Source organism: Lepidothrix coronata, unplaced genomic scaffold, assembly GCF_001604755.1.
Source record: "Lepidothrix coronata isolate B3197 unplaced genomic scaffold, Lepidothrix_coronata-1.0 Scaffold144, whole genome shotgun sequence".
Lineage (NCBI taxonomy): Eukaryota > Metazoa > Chordata > Aves > Passeriformes > Pipridae > Lepidothrix > Lepidothrix coronata.
In genome coordinates, this window is record NW_016690324.1 from 760,728 (window position 1) to 786,083 (window position 25,356).

General features: G+C 42.2%; 1 protein-coding gene across 2 annotated transcripts; it reads right to left on the reverse strand.

Annotated features, from left to right (window-relative positions):
* Positions 1-3,684: 3,684 nt before the first annotated feature.
* MAML1 (mastermind like transcriptional coactivator 1) lies at positions 3,685-24,996 on the reverse strand. 2 transcript variants are annotated; one of them, XM_017827906.1, is made up of 5 exons: positions 24,628-24,996; positions 14,460-15,866; positions 12,177-12,446; positions 9,075-9,189; positions 3,685-6,915 (listed from the first exon to the last, which is right to left on the reverse strand). In XM_017827906.1, exons 1-5 carry the CDS (start codon positions 24,994-24,996, stop codon positions 5,924-5,926), a joined length of 3,153 nt encoding a protein of 1,050 aa, XP_017683395.1. In that variant the 3' UTR covers positions 3,685-5,923. The 2 variants fall into 2 exon arrangements, with proteins under 2 accessions (XP_017683395.1, XP_017683394.1); XM_017827905.1 differs by having other exon boundaries at positions 14,460-15,869.
* Between the last annotated feature and the right edge of the window lie 360 nt (positions 24,997-25,356).

Genomic DNA, 25,356 nt, shown 5'->3' on the forward strand with positions numbered 1-25,356 from the left:
GGTGCTGACTGGAGCCAACCCCAGCCAGGTGTGATGGGTACAGCTGCAGCCCAAACCTCTCTCCCACCCTCCCAATACCACACACCAACAGAACTGAGTTATTCCCCTTAACACAGGTGTTTCCTCCACCACACCTCAACTCACCTTAACTCTCTCCACACCACAGGGTTTTCCAAAGCAGGCAGCCACCAGAAAATGTCTATTCCAGCCAAGTGCCTTTTGCTGAAGATGGAACAGCAAAAACCTTTGCATGGGCAAACTGTGAAATTCTTGTAATTATATTTACAGATTTTAAATGACGACTGAATTATACATTGCCAGCAATGGAAAGATGATGGAATTCTTTCCAGCCCTTTTGTTGCTGGTTTTAATGAGCTCTGAAGCATCTCAATTATGTGAGAGGTTGTAAAAATTATTAACAAGCATTTGAAAATTAATGACTTGACCTTCTGTTCTTATTCCAAGCAGTGGAGTTGACCACGTTCAAGATTTGCTGCACTCCAGCTGGAATAAGTTAATTCTGCTACTGGGTTCTGTAACTTTGAAAAGAGCATTCAGGTATTTTATGCTACTAATTACTGCTCTAAGGTTACCAAATAAGAATAAAGTTCTTTTCTAGCACTCACTCACCTTTTGCAGTTTTCTGATGTTTTTAAGATTCTGCAGTACAAATCTTTTCCTGGCTATCATACAAAATAAAAGTTCTCAGTTCCAAATGGAAGGCAGCAGAGGATGTAGAAATAGACCCTCAAAAATGTTACATTGACATCAGAATTGTAAAACATAAAATTTGAAAACCAGCAATATTTTAGCACTGAGTAACTTCTTTCCCCGCTCCACAAAAGTAAAATATGTATCAGTTCAAAACATTATCTTGTGTTTTGGAGCAATTTCATATGGATGACTACTTTGACTTTAAAACTTGTAAAATCAACTAAGGCTTTCTGTTCATTTTGAAGAGAGGGCACAGGACATGGCTGAGCCACTGCATTTTTCTCTGTTCAGTCACATACACAAACCCTCAGTGCAGAATTTATGCACATACCAGACCTATCGTTTCTCTTGGGTGGGACAAAGCAAGTTTTTTGTTCTGGTTTGGCTCTTCATCGCCTCAAAACCCCATTGTGACAGCTCATCAAGTTGAAAACTTATTAATGAATTCAAATATCCAGTGTTACACTTTTTGTGAACAACCACACATGTAAAAAAGCAAAACCACTCCCTTTCTCTATAAAACACTCATATGATGTGACTTCAGACTCCCAGACTCAGACTGAAATAAAACAATTAACCTTAACTGAACCTATTGGTGACCCAAGATTTCACCTGGGGTGTCCAGGATAAGTTCAGAGGGGAAATGTCACCAGGAGTTCTGTTTCTGCTTATGCCAGTTCAACAAGCAATTCAGGCTTGAGAAAACACTTCCATTACAGAATTATTACATTAGTCTCAGGAAAAACACCAGCATTGAGGAAAAAACATCAGATCAGTTTCTGAGTTGGTCACGAGCTGCCACTGACTCCTTAAAATCTTTGGAAAAACACACACGTCACTTCAGTGGGGATTGCTTGGGACATTCCTGGTTTACTCAACAATAACTGAAATGCAGCATTTTTAATGGGACAATAAAGTTAATTAAGCAGTAACTTCACAGTTCCCCACAGGTTAAAACCAGCTGATCCTGGTACTGTTATTACGATATTTGGTTCTTTATAAGCTTATGAAGTTATAGGTCTCCTCCTCCCTCCAAACATAACACAAAACTTTGTGGAGCAGGAATATATTAAAAAATACACTCTGGTAAGTCAGGGTGCTGTGAGGAAACCTGAAGGCTCCGAGCTGGGGCTGCAAACACAACACCTGCACAGTAAGACACCAACTTCAACACCTGGGGAATGATCCTTCAATTCTGAAGCCGTGCGGTGGCTCAGGGACTTTTCCAGCTTCAAGCCAAAATCTTCACACACATTTCTGCCAGTATTTCATTCCTTGTTCAGAAACATCAACTCATGCCTGCAGAATGTGAGCCCCCGTCTCAGCTGGATTTCTGTGTGTGCCATCTGCCTACATCAAACAAGGCTTGAGGAAACCAGTTTGAACCTTGAAGGCCTGTTATTTTGAGGGAATTGGCATATTTTTGGAACTCTACCATTTTGCACATGTGAGGTCTCGGTAGTTATTAACATCTTTTTCACCAGTAACAACCACCTCTGCAGCCGAATTTCCCAGCTTAAGGTCTACAACTGCATTCCAGAAAAAAAAAAAAAAGCCGGAAGCAGTGGGTGCAGCATAAAGCCTTATTTTCAAACTAAAGTTTTCTAAGGCCCCTTTATCCAGTTCTGGCCTGTTTAAATGGACTTTCCGAAACTGTAAGAATTGGTAAGACACAGCAGCAGAATTTGAGCTGAGCAAAACTGTGTGTTGAAATGAAGGGAAGGAACCATCTCACTAGGAGTGAAAATGCTGAACTCTGCTCAGCTCACACAAATGTATAAAGTCACACCATGTATGTTTAATACACTAGCAAAATATTTATTTTATAATGATAAAACAGAAGTGAAGGATTTCTTTTTGGTGTGCACCAGTAATTGTAGTAAAAGAATAAGGGGATTAATGGACTCTTTATACATTTCAATGACAAAAAATTCATAAAGGTTAGCATCAAATTCAACTGTTCTCCATTTACAAGCATAAAACTTACCATAATACCCCCCAAAACACATATATAAAGAATTATAGTTTTAAAATCTATAAAAAGTAAAAAATATACAGTCAGAAGATCTAACTCTTATTCAAATCTTTAATATAAAATTGTAAACATTTATTTACACAAAGGAAATGTGTATAACAAAATTTTGAGCACCCTTTTCAATCGTATGGTGGTTTTTGGAAGGCAGTGGATGTTGCACAGTGACACTCTCACCTTGCCTGCCCAACCAAAACCGCAGTTTATAAATAAAGCCATGGGCGGCCGGCTGGGTTCAGTTCAGGGGAGACACATTTTATTGCTCTGAAGCTGCAGCAAATGGAGAGCCCAAGTGCATTTACAGACTTGTTACAGGGCATGAGGGCAGAGCCCAGCCCTTCCCATGCACCTGTGCACATCAAAACCGTATTTTCATTTCCATTGAACTGTTCCAACCTTGTTACAGTGACACCGTATTCCCAACGGTCCGACTGCGTTATGTGGACAGGGACCAAGGCCAGAAGCCAGGGCTGTTTGGATCCTGTTCACACATGGAGACCAATGGGCATTATAAGCCAGTTTTCCTTGAATCACACTTTTAATTTTACTCCAACAGTACCATGAAAAGGCCCTGTCATCAAATCCAGATACCTTCCTGAACAAACCCTCTGGTCAAGCAGGGCAATATCCACCTTAGCTTCCAGAAACAGTGAAGGAAAGAGCACATCTGCATTTTCCTGGACATTTAGCTGGATTGCCTTTTTGGTAGTAACAATGCAAACAGCAGATGTTCTTTTCCTCCAATTAAGAAATCACAACTGGATGGATTGTATTTTGACTTATTCCAAACAAAGCCTGTGTGCAAAATCTACCACAAAACAGAGCAGATTTCACCACAACCTAAACAGGGAAGAAAGAAAAGCTGAATCCTACTACCCTGTTATTTCTGTCAAGTGTTTGTAAGGGGGAGAGAAAACTAGTGACACTGAAGGATGTCACTTGAAATTGAGGTCCCAAGCACCCCCGACAGGAAGGGAAGGCACACTGGTGCAAAGTTAACCCTTAAAAATAAAAATACAGCAAACACTCCTTCCCCTGCCATTGCTAGTTTATATCTATAATCTTCTAATGACACTTACCTTGGACCAGGTTTTGGTTCAACTTAAAAGTAAACCAAGATCACTAGCTCTTTTCTTAGATTGCCAGTATAAGAAGAGTTAGCATCAGTTATTTGCATCTCAACTACTTATTCTAGAAAATATCAGAAGTGTCAACAAGCAAAGTCACCAACACCTCTGTCTTCCCATCCAAAGAGAATCTTTATGTTACCTTTTCAAAAGCTCTAGGAGGGATTAAGCCTGCTTCAGGGAAGTTTTATCCACTATTGAACGGTGGGATCCACTGATCAATGCACATCTTTCACCAACAGTTCAACATGATACAACAGCAAATCTGATCAACAGAGCAGAATTCATCCACACTAGGTAAGTGTGCTGCACAAACCATGTTCCATGCATATTTGGAAAGGGTTAAAGTATTAGTGTTAAAAAAGCAGTTTTTAAAAGTGCAAATTGTCTCATAAAGGAGCTGCAGATACAGTAAAATATTTTCCTTCTTTGAAACCAATGATATCTTTCACTTCCCTTCACACCCTCTGGAAAAACCCTCTCTCACACAATTCTGCAGTGCAGAAAACTCCTGAAGAAGCCAGTCTATGTTGAAGGAAATTGCTTTAAAATCACAACGCTGGGTTTGGTTAGAAAGTTTAAAGGAGCTTTCCAAGAAAGTAGATTTAGAAAGGGAAGAGGTATTTGTGCATTTCAAACAAAAGCTTTCAACTTTATTTTCTTTTTAAAATAAAGGTTAAGGCAAGGTGGTTTGTTGGTGGATAAGGGATTTTTTTGGTAGAGAGTAAGGACTTTGGAACACTGACTGTTCCCATTGTGTTTTGTCCTTTCTGGGACCAATCCCAACATATGGATAAGAGATCCCCTTGGGCTGAGCTGAAGAACCAGCATCTGCTTCAAGGGATATTAAAGAAGTAAATCCACCAGACTATAGAAAGATTATCAAACTCGTAACCCAGTATTAAAAAACCGAAGTATTTAAAGGGGGAGACTTCCATATTGGAGCAACCCTGATACAACTATTCTCCCAGGCTGCCTGTGCTATTATTGCTCATAAGGACTTTCCACCTCCCAGCCAAATTCTTTTTTCCTCATTTTTATCCTGAAGTGACAAAGTCTTGTGCTCATTACTAACTCATTGCTAACTTCGGGGAATGAAGTGATCTCAAAAGTTAGTTTTACCTTTTACAACAAAGAAAACTAGATGAGCTGTCATGAAGCAAAGCCTTCATTTAAATACAACTACCTTTGGAAATAAGTTATGAAGAAACAGGTGCAAAGTAAATGGCTTTACAATTCACGTTAAACCTACTATAGTTTAAAAGTTCTCCCGTGAGAAATTCCCCCTTTAAACACAGCAAGGTACAAGCCAAGAACTGTGCCTCTCTACAACAGAGTGCAAACTGCAGCTTAAAAGACTACAATCTATGAAGGAAGATGACTGTCTAGACTAACTGGCCAGGTTTTAATACTTCCTCTCATCTATTACCAGCATCTAGATATATTTACTGTGAAATACCACTTGCTTACTGAGAGTACAGGCACATGCTTCAGCAACGGGGAAAAGAAACAAGTCCAAACATTTTGCAAGCGTGCTCAGGTGCATAACAGCCTCTTCTCAAATAAAAAGTCAGAAGTTGGATGGACAGTACTATAACAACATGTCAAGCTACAAACAAATAATTATTGCAAGTAATAGCTGCAGACTAAGCCCTAAACACAATTTGTGCAACTATTTGCTTTCTTTCTGCACTATTTCTGTGGAATTTTTGTTTTATTTTTTAAATAATTAAAAAATTTACTCTTAGAACACTGCAAGTGAGATTTCTGGAAGGCTGGCTAGGACACAGTATTTTTTTGACCTGTTCAAGTGTGCGACTCCTCAGAGACCCCAGATAACGTGCACTCCTCCCACAGACCCGCTTGGTGCACCGTGACCGTGTGTCAACACTCATTGAGAAGCAGCTCCAGTCTTTTTCCCAACCATTTTACCTCTAATGCCTGCAAGTCTCCTCAATGCCACAGGTTGTTTTTTTTTTTTTTGGTCCAAGTGTTGTTTATATGTCATGAAATAATTAAAAAAAGTAGAACCCCCACCCCCGGCCCCATTTTAATGAGTTCCTAACAACTCATCCAAATCGTTCATCCACTCCTCTGAAGTCCTGTTTTTCAGCAAAGAGTCTATCAGGTCTGTGTCACCAGTTAAGTTCTGAAGTCCGTTATTGCCCGACTGGCCGCTGTAGGAGAAAGGCAGCTCCTGACTGGTTGTCCTCACAGGGTACCCTTGGCTACAGTGCAGGTTTCCTCTGTTGGGCATTTGCTGATTTGGATTCTGGTTGAAAGCATTCAGGTCTGGAACAGTCTGGTTCATGCCAGGCAGCACTTGCTGTGAGGGTACCTGCTGCTGTGTAGGTGGGTTTGTCCGGGGCTGTGCACCTAAAGATGATGACAACATCTGCCCAGAGACGGCAGCGTTCATCGAGGTCATGGGTCTGCTGGTGCTTAGGCTTACCTGAGGCATTCCCTGGGCAAACTGTTGGTTGGACATCTTTAGATGAGTCTGCTGCATGTGGAAAGAGGAGTTGGCAGTAAATGGTCCTAAGCCACTGTTTGCTTGTGTCTGGTTGTTAATATTAGGGATACCTTGGTGTTGCCAAGATGGATTTTGAGCCCCCATAGCAGCTGGTACTCTTGCCATCTGTGGCTTAGACAAGGTTGGATTCAGTGCACCTTTATTGTGCTGCTGAGAAATACTTGAGTTTGCTAAGGTGTTCTGCCCATAGCCAGCAGGAACAGCAGTGCCCTGGCCCAAGCTGCCCTGCCTCTGCATTGGAGTCTGTCCATTGGCACTTGGAGCTGTGTGCTGGGGAACCATCTGTGTCATTCCAGACGCCAGGTTGTACAATCCCCCGCGCTGAATGTTTTGCATATTGGGATACTGAGTCACCCCCCGGTCCTGCTGACTGGAGCCCGACTGGAGTGGAGGAACAGGAGTGTGTCCAGGTCCCATCTGAATCATGTTCTGGGTCTGAGGAAACATCCGTGGGCTACTGGAGCTGGACTGTCCTAAATTACTGACCCCAGGCATGGCTGAAGATGACCCTGAAATACAAAGAAGTATTTTGTACATTAAATATCTCGGTCCAACCAGAACCAAGCCAGGCTTGTAGGCACAATAACCCAGAATGGAGGTGCAGCTGCATTTGTATAAACCAACCTCTGCAACCAGCACACAGGCAGCAGGAGTTTAATTAAAGAGTGTCAACTGTTGCTCCAGTTAGCACCTCCACCTTGATCTCAAACACAGATATGCCAATGTCCTAAAAAAATCTGAATACCACTTCTAAGAGCTCAGCATCATCGATTTAAAAGAAAATTAAGACTTTAAAGGCAGGACTCTGGTATTTCTTTGTGAACAAAGGTAAACACACATACTTTGAAGTGCATGCACAATTTGCTAAGCTGTTAAAAATACCACTTACTGCACACACAGTCAGTCATTCCATGCATACACTGTGTATCTCTTATTGTACACCTGCAGGGTTGCCAGTCCTCCATTTTCCCTATTCCAGGAATTTCTTCTATTTATATAATTCAGCTTTCAGAAATTTTTGGTCAGGTATCTTTTGGATTTCCACAGCGAAATATTTGCTGTGTTAATACACAGTGCTGATAACCAAGCAAGGTGATTTGCAAAAATGTATTCTCAGCAAAACAAAAAAAGTCCCCTGTTCTCGTAAATCCTGAGTTTAGAAGTTTCTTCCTGTGGAAGAAACAGCCCCCCCTACTTGAAGCAAAAAAAGTAGACCAGCACTGTGAAGTGTAATGCATATAACACCCCTCCCACTCCTTACAGTCGACCAAGGGAAATCTACCTACATTAGTACTTTCTCTACTTTCAAACCAAAAAGTAAGCTGCAGAATTTTTGCATATTTTAAGACAGCTGAGGAGTATTGGGTTTCCATTATTATAAACATTATATTTGAATAAAAACTGAATTATCAAAAATTCAAATATAATTCAAATTATACTGAATTAATTATCAGCACAGCACATCATAAAAACACCAGTGTTGGGGGGTGGATGAGTGGAGGAAGAGTTTCACTGTAAGAATACTTACAGTGAAAAGTAGTCACATACTGGGATTTAAGAGGCAAAAACCAGTCATCATTATAAGGAAAAAATAATTTCAGTAATACTGATTTTCATTATAGCAAATCCCACTCTATTTCTAACAGTTGTACACTATGTTTCTGTAGAAAAGTGATAGGAGAAAAAAAATGTTTCAGTGCAATATTTGAAGGATGCTACTGATCCCTGAGTTAGCACACAGTCCTTTTGTACTGGCATCAAGTTTTTTCACTTGAGTAACAAAATGCAGTTGTAGCTCTACCAGACACTGCACAGTAACAAACACTGTCAGGATGAAGGTATCACATTTCCATTTGCATCTTTTCCCTTCAGTATTTATTTCTGCAGGAACACAGAGAGTAAGGAAACAAAATGAAGGGAATTAGCACTTCTTTGTACTCTAAGTTTACGAAAAAAGACAAGTGGCTTCTTGATGCCTTGTCAAGTAAGGATTTCTCAGGTAAGGAGATGAGCTTTTACTGTTCTCTAGTTCTTCCACATTTTTGAAGCTACTCCAGCTTAACAGTTAACAACATTTTTTATTTACCAATTAATATACTGAGGATACCAAGCTGCTTCTCGAGCAAAAAAACCCCACACAGGACACTAAAAAGTAATGAAGAGAATTCAAACTGCATTCCCTTCTAAAGGCAGCAGGGAGAAGAATGTCAGAGAATTTTAAACTCATCCTAGTAGATGAGAGAAATAATACACCACTTATTTTTCTTTAATGAGGGCCTATGATAGGTACAGGCAGTAGAGATGTCAGGCTTCAAAAAAAACCAAACCTGAATCCTAATATATCAAAGTTAAGAAGAATTTACAACCAGTAAAAGGAACCAGTAGTATAAAAAGGCCTTCAGAACAATGAAGACTTAAGAATTTTACTCATTTCCAAAACAACATTTAAGAAGCAGAAGCTTAAGATGTCCCAGATACCTGGGGCAGGGGAAGCTGTTGATTTGCAACTGAATCACAGTACAGGTCAAAAGGTTTTAAGGCACAGTGACGTGGGAAGGCACTGTAATAAATTAATTAAAAGCTATCCAATCCAGGTAATTTGAAGACAGCTTGTTTTTTTACTCCTGATATTTTTTCTGCCATTATTTCAATTGCTGTGTTTACTCACCTGTGAACTGTCCAACCTGTTGCTGGTATGGATTCTGTGGTTGATCCTGGTACTGGGGAGGAGGCCGAGTCAGGTGCCGCTGCAGCTGCTGCTCCTGCTGCTGCCGCTGTTTCTCCTAAGAAAGGTCCAACGCAGGACAATCAAAAAACATGTCAAGCTTTTTCCAAGGGCTATCTTGGATAAAACCAAGTGATCTGCATACTTTTACGCTGAGCTGGTAACCAAAAGGGCCTCTGCAGCCTTAGAGTCACTTCAGACCTTTGTTCTCAAGGCTCAAACACAGTCAGTTTAATCTGATGAGTGACAAGACCAGGAACTCAGAGACAGCAACATGCACTACAGGAGTTATTGCAGTGTATGTCTGAAGCCCTTTAAAAATTGAAAATCTGAGATGTTAGTCTTTTCATCAGTAATTTTTAGAAATATTCTAAAGGACAAAAACAGGTACACACATAAAAAGACCAAAAGCCAGTGTGTATAAAAAAAAAAAACCACACATGCTTTGTTGCTCTTCATCCCCAAATGCTCTTCATCCCCAAATTTGCTCTTTGTTGCTCTTCATCCCCAAATTTTAGACCTCCCTTTAGAAATCAATAAAAGTGCAAGTCAGAAATATCAACAGTGTAACACAGAAAAGAGTGAACACGTAAATATTTTCTAGTCCTTGCTTGCAAACATGAAAAAATATACACAAACCCAAATTCTGATACACCACAGGTTTTCCTAGAAGATTATGGAAAACTGCAGAACTAAGTCCATAACAGAAGTCATACAAGTTTTGTAATCATTGTTTACAACCACTTTCTTAACAATGCACCAACCAACTGAAACAAAGCCAACTCATGTCACAAAATAACTGTGCCTCTTTAAAAGCACATTCAACCCGTACATATTTTATAATAAAAACATTTGAAAAATAAACCAAGCAAATTTTCTGTTAAGAACTTTTGGGAAAAACGAAATTTAAAGTCTCAGGGGAATGTGGATGCACTAATAGTACTCTCAGACAATGACGGGGTTACAGACAACCGGCTACTGTTACAATATAAAAGGTACAGGCACAGTATTTCTGGCTCTTCTTCTGCAGGCACCCTCAGCCAGACTGAAATTCTGAGGTAATCAAGTAGTGATACAATGCACAACCATCTACTTATCCAAAATGTTACACAGAGCACAGAAGGGGGCAGGAATTCCCTTCCAAGAGTACTGGAGTAAAGGATACAAGCACAAAGCCTTTAGAGAAGAGATTGGTGCGATGTAACAAAGGGCAAGATACACATCGCTACCACCCTCCCGAAATGTCTACAGCTCTGAAGCTGTTGAGACATGCAGAGGAATGAAGAGGGCAGGCTGCCTGACAGAGAGGACCTGCTGCTTGCAGGACCAGTCAGACCTGAAAGAGGCTGACCACAGAAGCCAACAAGAGATGCCATAGCTCTGAGAGAAACCCAGAACTGTAGAAGCTGGCTTGGGAAAAAAAAAATGCAGAATACTAAAGGCAAAGATAGCTTTAGAGTGGCAGGGAATGGCACTGAAGCTACCTGAAACTACAATTCTCCTGTAAAAGAGATCAACAAATTCAGAAATCTTTCTGTAAAATTACATCCAGTATCGTGTGTATCCAAAGAAAGAAATATCAAATTAGAATGCTAATAAGATCTAGCTTGACTGGGCAGCACAATGCCAATAAACGTGGCAAATGCAGTATCTAATGCTCCAAAGCAAAACTGCTCCTTATTTGGCACCAAAGTCCCAGCATCACTATACAAAGATGGAAGTTACAGAAGTTAGTTGTAGCTACCATAACTAGGGCATGAATGAAGTATTTTCATAATACTGATATTTACTGCAGCAGCATGTGCTGGCCAAACAGAGGCAAAAAGTTAGGGAAAAAACTATTTCATCACTGTGCTTGAGATGTGCTTGACCACCCTGTTACTACACCACCTCACTGTTCAGAGAGGTCTGACACCTGTTAGGTCCATTACTGAGCTGAGGGAAACTACTGGGCCACAGCTCTAAGAGTTCTAACAGAGCTCTTCACCATCCACCAGTGATGCAAAAGCACAAGCAGGAGGTCACACCCCATATTTCCTCTCTCCCTACCTACTCTCAAAGAATACTCATTTGTTAACATTCTGGAGAGTAATGATTAGTCATCTTTGACATTTGATACTAACACAGAAGTCAGCAAAGACTGAAGGATCTACCAAAAAGTATTCTAAGTTCAAAGATCACAGCACTTGTACAGAAAATACTATTATATTGATGATTTGGGCATTCTCTGTCTTTCAGTCTTTGATAATGTAATGCCACCACAGTATTCCCTTAGTTCATAGTTTTAACCCAGATCTCAAAAACATACCTTTACCAACACTCATACTCACTCATACACTCAATTATCTATAAATGTAGATAATGTCAAACACATTACTATGTTTTACCTACGCTCTCCAGAACTGAAGGGGCTTTTCTGTCACCTCAACTGAGTCCTCTATTTTAATGGATATTTCCAGGTGATAAAAAAGCCATTGGCAGGATTTGGCACAGCCACAGCTCCACAATCCTGCAGATTCTACTGCAATCTTCTCCACAAAAATGGGCTTTCACATATTTTCAGTTCAGAGAAGACTGTATCACTTTCTTCTTTCTTAAAGTTTTTGATGGACAGCTGATGGAGGGAGAACTTAGAGCACGTTCCAGTACCTAAAGGGGGCTCACAAGAAGGCTGGAGAGGGACTTTTCACAAGGGCATGTAGTGATAGGACAAGGGGGAATGGCCTTAAGCTGAAGGAGGTTAAATTTAGGTTAGATATTAGGAAGAAATGATTTACTGTAAGAGTGGTGAAGCCCTGGCACAGGTTGCCCAGAGAAGCTGGGACTGCCCCATCCCTGGAAGTGTTTCAAGGCCAGGCTGAACGGGGCTTGGAGCAACCTGGGCTATGGAAGGTGTCTCTGCCCATGGCAGGGGCTTTGGAACTGGATGATCTTCAAGGTCCCTTCCAACCCAAACCATTCTCTGATTCTAAAACATCAAATGCTCTTTCATGCACCAAAGCAAATCAGCACAAATTAAAAAAACAGACTGCTGGCCCCTCTCACCTGTTCTGCCAGCAAATGCTGCTGCCTCTGTTCCATGAGGAATTGCTGCTTCTGTTGCTCCATGAGCAGGTGCTTTTGTTGCTGCTCTCTCTGCTTCTGCTGGTCCATCAGCATTTGGTGTTGCTTCATCACTGCTGCTTGCTGCTGATTGCTGAGATAAGCTGAGTTGCTGTGGTTACCTGCCATGGAGACGTTTGGAGCCTGGGCACCCACACCAGGGCCCGGGACAGAGACGGGAACGCGAGGAACGTTAGGAGAAGGGTTTTGATCCTGCAGAATATAGGAAAAGTGGCAGAGTTACAGAAATGCAACAGCTTCCCCACTTGTGAAGCTTGTTATGGAAGTTCTGCTAATTAAAGACAGCCAAACACCCATCTATACAGTGCCAGACACAGAACTGAGAGTTCAGAGTTACAGTCTGAAGCTCCATAACATCTAGGAATAGAGGCTTTAACTTCCATCTCAAAGTACTTCCCAAATTCCAGCTCAGACAGGTGAGTGTAGCTCTGTGTGCTTCTGCTCAGCCAGGTATTTCAAAAACACCAGCTTCAGTTTACTTTAGCAGCAGCTTTTCAAACACTAAATTTTAAACTTTCATTATATAAAGCATTTATTTAAATCCTGCCTCCTCTGTCAACATTTAACTCAACAAGTGTTTGTTGCCCCTCCTAATGTTGCTGGTTTTTAGTATCAGAGCATTTACTATGTTCAGGTGAAGGGGAGAAGGCTTTCACTCGTCAAAATGGGTCTTAACATATTTTTCCAGCAATCAAACCATCACTGTATTTCACAGACAAAAATACTACTAGAGACAGGCCTGATATTATTAATTTTTCATTAAGTCTGCTATTTTTTTTTTTTTGAGGCTGGAACTTGGGAGAACCAAAAATAACATGGAATGATTATCATTCAAGATCTGGTACTATCCTCTTTGTATCAGAAAATCCATTTGAAATCTGACAGTTTTCATTGTTTTTAAGCACAGTTCAGCCTCACCTCTAATTACACAAATAAATACCACCTTCAAGTTCAGAATTCAGCTGATGGGTTTGGCTGTTGGTTCTCACTCTGCAGTTTCATAAGAAATCATGAGCCAAATATAAGTAATGCTGTGCTAAGTTGTTCTATGTGCAAGCTTTTGAGAAATTCTCCAGAAGCTTTCATCAGTATTTCTGTTAATTTGGTGCAAGTGTGACAGTGTAGATGCAAGGTCACCCTCATGTTTTCCAGTGAGGGGGAGATGTGACACACAATCATCTCCACCCTCCTTCTTCTTCCATCAAAATGTTGTAAGACTGTTACTTCTGCCAGCTTTTAAAGAGATTTTTTTGTACTTTATGAACTACACATTGATGTCAAATTTTTATTTGTACATCAGTGTGGTCTTTATCACAGACTAATCAGATCTTTTTCACAGCTTTTTTGTTTTGCTGAGAGAACATATGACTAAAGATGCATCTCCAACAGCTTTTGCTGGAGGAGCTTTAATCCTTGTAACAAAGACCTTTTTCCTCAACAAGCCCCCTTGTGTGTGCATTGCAGGAACACGTTACACAATCCCAATGAATTTATACTTCCACCCACTACATAAATTTTCACCTGCAGCATACCTGTAGTATCAGTTATATACACAGCAAAGAAGCACCATCTGGAATTTTCATTTACAGGAAAACCTGAAGCATATGCTTCAAGCAGACAAATATTACTATTATTCATTCTTAATTATATATTTCTCTCCTATCCCATGCTTCCCCAATCCCCAGAGACTTAACCAATAACAAATTCTTGGAACTGAAAAGCCCCAAGAACACCCAAGAAATCAGGAACGCAGCCCCCACTTCCACCTCTCTTCAAAAGCAGGCCTTTTTATAGCAAGCCAACTCTGACACAAGTAGGGACTGAAAACAAGGTAAAGAAATCAAAGCTTCTTTGAGAACACTGTTCAACACTACAGTTTTACATGAGTTATTTTAGTCAAAAGTTTACAAAGCATCTATTTATCTTTGTAAGTAGAAGCTTCTGTGAAGCACAACATAATTTGTTGCCCACAAAGCATATTAAACTGGAAATCACACGTTACCACATGACCCAGAACCCAGCTTTAAAAACTGCCCCCCATGGAAAACAGACTTCATGATTCTTGTCTCAGCTTATCGTGTATTATGATTTTCCTCTTTAAAATCAATGAAAACATCTGAAACCATACCAAGTAGTTTGTACCTTACCTATCTAATGACCCTAAATCTGCTACTGAACAAAGGTAACAAACCCCAGGACATTCACCTGACTGTGTGGCAGTCGGTAGGCAATGTTTCCAGGCTTGGGTTTCAACAGGATCATCCCATTTTGCTCGTCGCTCACGTGGGACAGCGGTGCCTGCTGCCGCTGCTGGATGTAGGCCAGCATGGGGGTCTTGTTCTGCCCAGGGACTGCAACCCCCTGCTCACACTCTGCTTTGTAATGGGAAAGAGGTTTGGTGTTCCCATAGTCCAGCATAGAGCCCTGACTATTCACAGGGTTCTGGTTCAAGCTGTTTTGCTGATGACCCAAGATGTTCACATGGTAATTGCCTCCAGCTCTCGGCGAGCTTTTATTTCCCAAATTAGGCATCATGAGTTTCTGATTGTTGAAGTCTGGCTGATAAACTGATGGGCTAGTGGGATTTTCCATGGTATATGGGACAGCCAGTGGACTATGGGAAGGCCCAGACTGTGGCCACGTAGACATCTGATTCGTTTGGTGGACTTGTGAAGCTTGTTGCTGGTTCTGCAACATCTGATCTCTCTTCTGCTTGGCAGCAATCTGCTGAAGTTGATGAGCAGAAGACATTTCTTTGGCACTTCCTGGACCCTTCCCAGGTAACAACACACTGGGGAGAGGCCTCTGGACGTTCTGAGAGTGGTTTGATGCCTGCATCATGGGCTGATTAGGATTTTCAGTCATTGACCGAGTGGAAGGCTGGAACATAGCCTGAGAACTACCGACCGCTGGAGAAGCGGCACTTACAGGTACAGAAGCAGCACCAATAAATGCTGAACCTGAAGAAGTGGATCTAACCTGGGGAGATCCCAGCTGCTCTTGTTCAAAGGGTGCTGGGGAAAACTCAGTCTTTATGTTAATATCTTGTGCCAATGGAGTCTGTGCAGCTGAATTTGAAGAATCTGCATCTTTTTTGTCTTCGAAGTCATCATTAAAGAGATCCTTCATGTCTTCATCAGGCACTGATCTATTAAGCTCCTCAATAAGTTCCTTCCATTCTTGCTCATTTAGATTTAGATCAGGCATCAAGTTATTCTGAGATATAGAACCCCCTGCTCCAGCAATCATACAGGGAAGATCGTCTACGGGCTCCTGCTTCAACTCTTTGTTCAAACTCAGAGGAAATGAATCATCAGCATCGCCACCTCCATTCATCTGCAGGCTGGAATCTGGAAGACACTTCTTGCTGATGCCATCCAGCCCCATGGGATGTTTCCCGTTAAGTTGTAAGGTATCTCCGTTGCCAGATTTCTTGTCAAGATGATGGAGTGGAGACACAGGGGGCATTCCATTGGAAGAACCACTCACTCCAAGACCGTCATCGCGACGCAGCTTCTTGGACACAGAAAATACGTCTCCATAGCCATTCTGCTGGTCTCCGTTCTGAGGGGAAGCAGCACTGTCGAGCTTTCTTTTCACAGTCTCATGGAGCTGCTGAAAAAAAAAAAGGAATATTTTAATTATGTAGTTCAATGTTTCACAGATTTGGATTTTTATTTCTCACCAGGACATTGTCTAGCTCTCAATAAGACATTTCAGAAAAAGAAAAAAAAAGTTTACAGCTTTGCTTTGATAACATTTTGTTTTCCAAGTTAGCACATGAGATGACTTCCTCACTATAACCTCTTTGGGAAAACTTTCAAAAAACACGCACTACTTCAAACCTAGACCCCCTCCTTCAGACAAAACTAAAAGCTGCCATATACTCCAAGAAGAAAAAGAGTTGAAAAATGACTGTGAACTGGAATGTGTTATGATTTTTCCTATTCAAAATGAGAAAAATATTGAAGAATGTTCAAAATCAAATTTTAAATAAGAATAAAAGCCTGTATTTTATTTGACCCATGTACACACAGTATAATTGCTCCGTGAGACTGTTTTATAAAGCAATCTCACATTTAAATATTTAGACAAAAAGAGTGATTCTCTTGTGATTATAACTTTTAGAGAAGAACTATGTATATAAATTTTGTACACAATCACACTTCTGGCACAAAAGCAAAACCAATTTGTCACTTAGCGACCATTGCTTCACACTTGTGGAATACGCAACCCGGAGTTCAGCCAGTTCTATCCCGGCAGAGCATGTTTATTCCTTTCCTCTTTTCTCCTGAAGTATTTGCCAGCTGCTCCTCTCTGCACTCCGACCACCAGAGCCCCAGTCAGCTCAACAGTTGGTTTTTCACAGCTGGTGAATGCAGATTCTTTTTCTCGTGGTGCCACCTAGAAGCGACCAGTGGCTACAGCAACAGTTTTACAGCCAGAGCCTGAGTGCCTTTGTTCAACTCCTCTTTTCCTGCCAGCGTTCTTCCAAAGAGAAAGTTCTTTCTATTGACCTCAAAAGCATCTGAACACACAATTCATGCACACATCAAAGGTAACTGTAAACTTTTCCTTCCCTCGAGTGCATTCTGCTAAAAAAGTTGTGCTTTGCTGGTCCTGGAGCTCTACACCAACGCAGACAAATCTGTAGGGCAGAGCCGCTGCTCCGACAGCACAGTGTTTAAAGAGGGAAAAACCCCATCAGCTCCCGACCCTCGGTACAATCCCAGCAGGACACATGAGAGGAATCCCCACCAAGAGCCACCGTCTGAGGCGTGGGCCACTGAACAACAGCGCTCTTAGATGGCAGAAAAGCAGCTCGTTTAAACAAACCTCAAGACAAGGATGGTTCTTTGAATATTGCCTGCAGTCTTCACAAGGCAGTCCACTAACCCCTGGGGAAAACTGTCTCATCCAAGAAAAAGCAGGGGAAACCTCAAGGTCTCAGCACTCAAGCAAGAAGTTGTATGTAGGGCCAGCATAAATTATCAGAAGAATTTTATACACTTGCCTGGGCAACAGCATTCTTTGATTTAAGGACAGAAGGACTGGTTCACAGTTAATTGCTGCTATTTTCTTAAACAGTCTACAGTTAGCTGATCTTTGGGGAAAAAAAACCAAAGAACACCATCTGTTTAATGCTTGCATAGGTAACAGCAAATAAACCCATTATTTGTTTAATGCTTGCATAGGTAGCAGCAAAGTCTTATTTTTATCTGTGGGACAGGCTGCAGCTTCCCTGGAGACTGTGATCTTCTAAATGGCTCATGGAAATAGCAGCACAGCAGCAAGATCAGCAGAAGAGCGAGTAGGATGAGGTGAGGTGAGATGTACATTTAGAGAAGAGCATGGAACTTGAAATCTCTTAATTTGAACATCAGGTCTCCAGCTTGGAGTAGCAGCTCTTGAGTGAATGTTTCAAATTCCAACTTGAAAGAATAATGGAAATTTACTTTTTTGTAAAAAGGCAAAACAACAGAGAGCAAGTAAGCTTCAACTCAATCATAAATATAGCTTTCAGCAAGTTTCCCATTGTTTACTTAATACCCCCACCAGGAAAACTGAAGCTCAAGGTGGATGAATAATTTGCCCAAGGTCATATGATGAATCAAATTACTCAAAGTTTGGGAATGGATCCTCCTTAATTCTAAACATTAGGGGGGGAAAATACTCTCTGAAAACTTATATAAAAACAAAAACTTTGTTTTGTACGATGGACATATTCTGACATTTCCTGTATTAAAACAGAACAGATGTCAATTTGGGTCACTGCTGTAAATACAATTCATATAGATAACTCAAAGCAACTAGGACTTGAATCTGTACTAAGGTCTTTGCTGCTGTACTACACCATTTGCAATATATGCAGCTAACCAGTCTAACATTAAATCACCCCTGTTTGTAAGGTACACTCACTGCAGTCTAGAAAAAGATACAGACCCCTAATGCCCACCACAGGCTGTTTCTGTCACTAAAAACATGTAGGAGCTTTTATATCTCTGTGGGTTTTAACAGTCATAACACTTACATATCTGATTCCTGGAGACATTGTGACTTTAGTTGCTCGAGACAAAATCCTCCTTTCACCTAAAACTATATATTACTTCGACAAAAAAAAGGAGATAAAGTTCTTCCCCAGTTTGTCTGTGTCTATCCAAATAATCTGGTTTGGACAGGGGGGAAATAACAAGGTGCATGTGAGATACAAGCCAGACTGCAAGCTATCTACATATCAAGCTGCTCCAACAGAGTTCTCAAGGCAAGAAAAACCTGTTCTATTCTGCCAAAACTCAAAAAACCCAACACACTGACAGAGTAAGGCATAGCTTGCTACTCACTAAGAAAATCCCTTCAGATTTCATTTTCTTGCCCATCACCATCCTGTAAGACACAGTGGTCCTCTAGTACACTGTCCATGGTTTCCTTAGCACAATCAATCAACTTTATTTATAATACCAAGTCAATCATTTCCATTGTCATAAGACTGGATACAGAAATGTATTCCTATTTTCTCAGCCTACTCAATTTCCCAACTCAAGATGAACTTCCAAGATCATTGCTATCTAGCTTTGCCTGAAAGTGTTACCCCAAAAGCATTTATCTGAAGCATTTACACCAACACAGGAACAGTGAAAAGCAAAGGATGTGAACAGGTCTCAGTCCTTCGGCCCAGGACAGGACACAGGGTTTGACCAAGAGCCACTGAGGGACCCCACAGGCTGCTCCTCCTCCACGTCACATCACCTGAGCTGCATTTTATTCGTGTGAGCAAAGCAGACAGTGCTCAATGTGGTCATAAACACACTGAGCTGGCAGGAGCACACGTGCCTCACTGTGGATTCCTCATGCACAGAACACAAGCTGACAGAACCCAGGTGCCATCCACGGCAACAAGGTGTCCAACACAGCAGCCTCTGACCATGTAACCCACACGCTGCACTTGACCAGGACACAGGCTCACAATGCCAGAGGTGGATGTGTGTCCAGGCAGGTGACAAGGCTTCCATCCAAAAACAGACAGCACACGAAGAATTTTGATATGTCCAACCTCTGTCTTAAACCCTCTGGTTTTACGACAATGATGCTCAGTCCTACTGTGGTCTTACTGCAGGGGCAGTTGAATGACTTTATAAAAGCTGTCCAGAACTACAACTGAAGCCCAGCAAGAAACTGGAAAAGCTTTAAAACTTCATCTACAGCTTTTCTGTTAGGACTGGCAGAGTGCAAAACTTCAGAGTCCAGGGCAGTGCTCTCTTACTGTCTTGGTGGGAAGGGGCATTGAATCACTGATCAAAACAGTGGCACAAAGTTGCTCTCGTTGGCTTTGTTGTTTGTTTTGTTCAGGTTTTTTGTTTAGTGCTGGCTATTTTGATGTGGACTCAATACCTAAAGACAGTCAACTGAAGTTCTTTTGCAAAAAACCACTAATTTACTATACTTTGAGTCCGGTACTCTGAAGACAGTATATATATATATATACAAACTAGAAACTGCATACAAGTTCCATTTCTTCTAAACAAAAACAAAGAAACAAAAAAACAAAAAGCCCAAAACAATAAAAAACCTCACACCTAGTGAACATGGCAGAAATGAAAGTTTTAAAAAAAATGGTTCTCATACTGTGCCTTTTAGGCTCTGTATAATGTTCTTATTTTGTTTTTTGAAGCATCTGTTACAGAGATTAAAATATTCTTACAGGACTCAGTAGAGCTTTAATTTTCTGTATTTTCTTTGGAATTAGTTTACCATCTCAGTTTTAGAACTAAGTCTACAAGGATTTATCATTAAATATCAGCAAGAGAAATATAATGGCATTTTCAAAGAAGAAATGCCTTATTACCCTAAAAATATAATAATAAACCAGCTCCAAGATGCCTCCTAGCTAGATACCAGCATTCTTACCTAGAAGGGGAAACAAAAATAGAATACATGCATTTTTCTGCCATGAAAGTGGCAGTACTGCAGCACATACAAACTCCCACAAACCAGACTTTTGTAGGTCCTCTACAAACACTGATTCTCCTCTCCTGCCTGGCCAAGGACAGGAGCAACAAAGATGCAAAGATGACAACCATTTAGACTGGAACAACAATGCAAATACCAGAAATTGTAGTGTATGAATTTTGGATAGAAAACATAACATTTTGACTACACAACATAGTAAGAACTCCTCATTTACTGTGCATCTACCCACAGATTCCAAAGCTGCATTCCCCCTTGCAAGGAAAGCATTTTATTACCCAACGTGTTCCTGCATTCCACTGTGCTGTCAGACCCAAACTGCTGGACTCATTTTAATTTTTTACTTTAATTCCAAAAGACTTTTGTATTTGGGTGACTGCCTGCTGGAGTGAAGAAGGGCTGTGGATAGGCACATCTATAAATATCCCAAGCCTGCATTAGTCACAAGGGGCAGCTTCTGCTACAGGAATTGTTCTGCTGAATCAAAAAAACTGCTGTGCCTTCAGCTGCAGTGCTGGATCCTCCACCTCACTTGAACTTAAACAGCAGCAGATCAGTCACTCCCAGATCCTTACAACTTAGGAAGCATCACTGCATATCTAACGAATCTAGTGAGGGAAATGTTTCAAACATACAACAATACCTCAGAGAGAATTAAAAGGAGACAAAGAAAAACCTGTCTGAGTTGTTGGGCAACAAACCATCAGACTTGTCAGCAAAAACAAACAGTGGTGGCAAGACTACACTGCACTATAGTTATGTATAAATAACATGTAAATAATTTGCTATTTTTGTGGTAAAATGTAACTTCACAATTTAACACCCCTATGCCACTGCTTACACAAAAATGAGATCTTCTGAACTGTTGGTTGAAGCCTGAGCTTTGTTAGAGGAGTGCCATTAATGCTTGTCAGAACACTCCAGGCAATCTATTCCCTTTAATTCATTACTTCAGGTCTTTCAACCAAAAAACACTGCATTGTTAAGCCTTAAATTTTCTTTTAAACTTTTTACTTGGTGCCCTTGCTTAATTTAGAACTTATCTATTATTAATGTAAAAACTTCTATTGCTCCCAAATAAATGCTGGTCTGCTCTTCAGCTTTAACACAGAGCACTCCCAAGACAGGCCACTGACTAGACCTTTCCTGCTCATTCCAGAAATACTGTTTGTGGTTTTGTGGCAGCTCTAGACAAAGCAAGCTCTCTGCACAACAACTGCTCTCAGGTGGGGAAAAAAACCAGTAAGAAATAGGGAGCAGCTCTCCTTCCAAGACACCACATCATAAAACAAGGAGTGGAGATGAAAATACAGATCTTGCCATCCTCCCCATTCACATGTCAGTGAAGTGCCTTCTGCTCAGCTCAGCCATAAACTGCCTTATAGTTTCTTACAGAAATACGAGGAAGCCAACCTCTCTCCTCCAGAGAATTTAAACAGCATTAGTGGAATGAACTTTCATGTATCAGAACCTGGCAAAGAGAAAAAAAGTGTTCTAGGAGACAAGCCCCATCTCTTCCCAACTTCCCTGTTTCTCAAAAATGTAAGATTAACACAACAAACATTATCCAAACAAGTACCTACTTTGAACACAGCTTTAATGCCATCTTAAACAATAGAAATGTGAAGTAGATGTTTTTAAAAAGTAGGAAGATAATTAGTTTTTCAACATTTCCTCAAATGAAGGACAGGCCTACATGGTGCACAAATAATCCAAGGTATTTCTGTATCAATACTGTATTCTCTCAGTTGCTGTAGCTCAACTTTTAGAACTGCTAAGTAAGAAAACAAGGAAGAATCTACCCCTTACTTTTGCTTGTAAGCAAGATCCATCCAACTTCAGGAATTAAACCAGAGAAAAGATTAATGGAAGAGAAAATATCTGATTTTGTTTACTTGACAAATCACACAAGACACTAAGGAGGATGTGTTGGTGCCACCCTGTTCCCTGTGACTATTCTGGATTTACAGAAGGTGCTCTGCAGTGCAGCCCCTGGGAGTGCCCACACTGCCCACACTCGTGGCAGTGCAGCTCCACATCCTACTGCTACAAGCCCTCTGATGCTACATCACAAACCCTTCACCTTTACATGATGGACTGCTCTCTCATTCAAGGACCAAAATAAAGGATTCATTAACTTTCAACACAGAGTCAAAATTTCCAAAAGAAGATTCATTTGCAGCTTCATAGAAAACTCTGGATCTTTACAGCAGCAATAGCTGATCTAATGCATGTTTCACTGATCTAGCAGCATTCTTTGGAAAGGAATGTGTCCAGGGTGTTTTAAAACAAGGTAATTTTAGTGTTCATCCAAACTTTGTGGAACACTGTAAACCAAACCAATGTTCTTCCCATTCAAAGCACATGCTTTTTCTTGATAACTGCAATATGATGGCTAGAGGTAAAATACTAACCTAGAGAGGCACCTCTTGGGCCAAAGCAATTAAACTAGCAGCAGAAGTTTGTTGTTGTTGTTGTGCTTTTTTTCCCAAGACTTGAATTACTAAGCAAACCAACTTTATACCCCAGTAACGAGGTGATGAATCAACAGCTGCAATTAAGCTTGCAGTCATGGATCCTGGGAAGGAAACAGCAGGCCAGCCCGAGGAAGAGTCATTCATACACTAAAACCCTCTTCTGTTGTGTAAATTGGCCACTGGCAGCAGCTTCCTGTACAAGGGCTTCCCCAGATGTGCAGTGCACTTCAGAACCTGCTGCTGTTGAGAGCCCTCATTATAATGGATGCTAATTAGATCAAATCCACATCCACAGCGATTTAAGAGAAACAACACCAATGAATTAGTGACATCTTTCTTTAGAAGGTCAATATGAAGACGTGTGGTGGCAGTTTAAACTACAGGATTTGACATGCTAAAGAGCTCTGTGTGTAACAAAAATACACATTATTAATGGGTAAAGCCCCATACGCAAAAAGCCTTAGAGCCCAGCAGGAAATAAACAGAACTGCCAAGTCTTTAGATAATAAAATACCAGTTTGAGTCATTTTTGTTCTGACACGAGTTTATGTTCAAGATCAGTCTGTTAAACAACGGCTAACTGTAAAGTTTTACAGAATCAGTGTCAGGAATGCACAGGGTTTCCTCTCTGCCTCAAGCACCCTTCTGTAACAGCCCTCTGAAGTGCTCTAACTGTGCCTCAGGGACCTCACTCTTCTAAACAGTCAGCAAGACCTAGAGTCTCAGAGGTGTATCAGGCAGAACAGAAACAATTCAGCTAAGTAACACTTTCAGCTCATCCTGTAAATACTGCAAACTGCACTGGTGCTGCCCAGTGCTGGTTACATTAAATATGACATCGATACACCCCATGTTTCAATATTTCACATCATGTCCAGGATACACAAGTATACAGTAAACTCTATCATGATACTATTTGAAAAACTGTAAATTAAGTCCAAGACAACAGAGAATTACATTCTCCTTCTCTTCTAATCTAATTAAACACACAGACCACCCTAAAAACATGGTTTATTCTATATATTAACCTGGAAATGTCTCAGATTAATACAGTATTCTCTTTTAAAGACACTCAGGATGGTACTCAATCATTGTCATGCAGGCCACCACTTAAAAATGCCTGGTTTTAAGGCAGACAGGTATTAATACAGGCAGCCTTTAAGAGGTTATCCTACTAACCTACATTACTGACACATTAGCACACAGCAGTATATTTAAAGGGCCCAGAATAAGTTAAGCAATAGCTATCTTGATATACAAACAGGCCTGTGTGAATATGTCCTGACAACCAGAAATGCTAGAGAAGCCAGAGAAACATTAAGATTTTGAGCTAAGCCAGTTTTTAATGGGTGGAGTGGGATTCCCATAGTGTTCACACCCACTAGAGTGAGTGGCAAACAAGCAGCTGCCTTTCCACTGCAATTCTTTCCAATCTGTACCAGAATTAACAGACACATTATTTGTCTAAAACTTCCCTCTGAGTAACAATCATGTTCTGATCAAACAATTCCACTAAACCCTGACAGATTAAAGACATAAGCAGGCAAACAAAAAATCCAAAGCAGTATTAATGCCCCTCTGACAATTTCTGCAGGGACATTTTAGGTGAATTAACCAGAAACATAACTCACTAACTACTCTGAATGACTGTAACAATCAAAGGCTGCCACTACCCCTACCCCATCAGGCAGCAGCTTTTATGCGCTCTTCCAGCGTGCAAAGGTGACGAGTGAAAACAAAACACCCCTTATCAGCTGCGAAGTTGTAACACAGCAGAGTACAGCAAAGCAGCATCAACCCCAGCCCTCCCACCGCGGGCCACCACAGCTTGTTTTTCTTCCTCCATCCAGCTCCCGAGGAGCGCTCCCGGTGCCAGCCGGGCACCGCCGCCGGTCCCTCCCCGTCCCCAGCCGCAGCCCCGCGGGCCTTACCGCGATCAGGGCGCTGCTGCGGCCGTGCTGCTCGGCGCCGGCGGCCTCTCCGTCCAGCCCGTTGGCTCCGCTCCTCTCGGCGCTGCCCGCGGCGGCCGCGGCGGGCGGAGGGGGCGCGGGCGGCGGCGGCGCCGGGGGCGGCTGGCGGTGCTTGCCGGCCCGCTTGGCCTTGGCCTGCAGGCAGCGCTGGTGCAGGGCGAAGGTTTGCTGGCGCTCCAGCTCCAGGCGCTCCGGGGACACGGCCTGGTAGCGGGACTCGCAGGCGCTGTGGTGCCGCCGGCAGAGCTCGATGCGCCGGCGGAGCCGCTCCATGACCGCGCTGTGCCGCGGCACCACGAACTCCGCCATGGGGCAGGGGGGCAGCACCATGGGCCGGACGGCGAGGGGGCGGCCGCCGCCGCGGCTGCTGCTGCTCACCGGCTGCTCGCACCGGCGCCCGCCATGGCGGGGCCGCCGCCGCCCCTCCCGCCGGCCTTACCTGCGCTCCCCGCCGGGATCGCCCCGGCTCCTCCTCCCCCCGCCGCCCCGGCCCGGCGCCCGCTCCGCTCCCCTCCGCCCCACTTCCTCCTTCTCCGCCGCGCCCGGCGCCGCTGCGCTGCGCCGCTCTCGCTCAGCCCTGCGCGCCCCGCGGGGCCGCCGCGCTGCCTCGGCCGCGGCGCTCAGGAGGCGCGGGCCGGCCCGGCCCCCCGGCCCCCCATTGTTGTCCGCGCCGCCGCCATCTTGAAACTG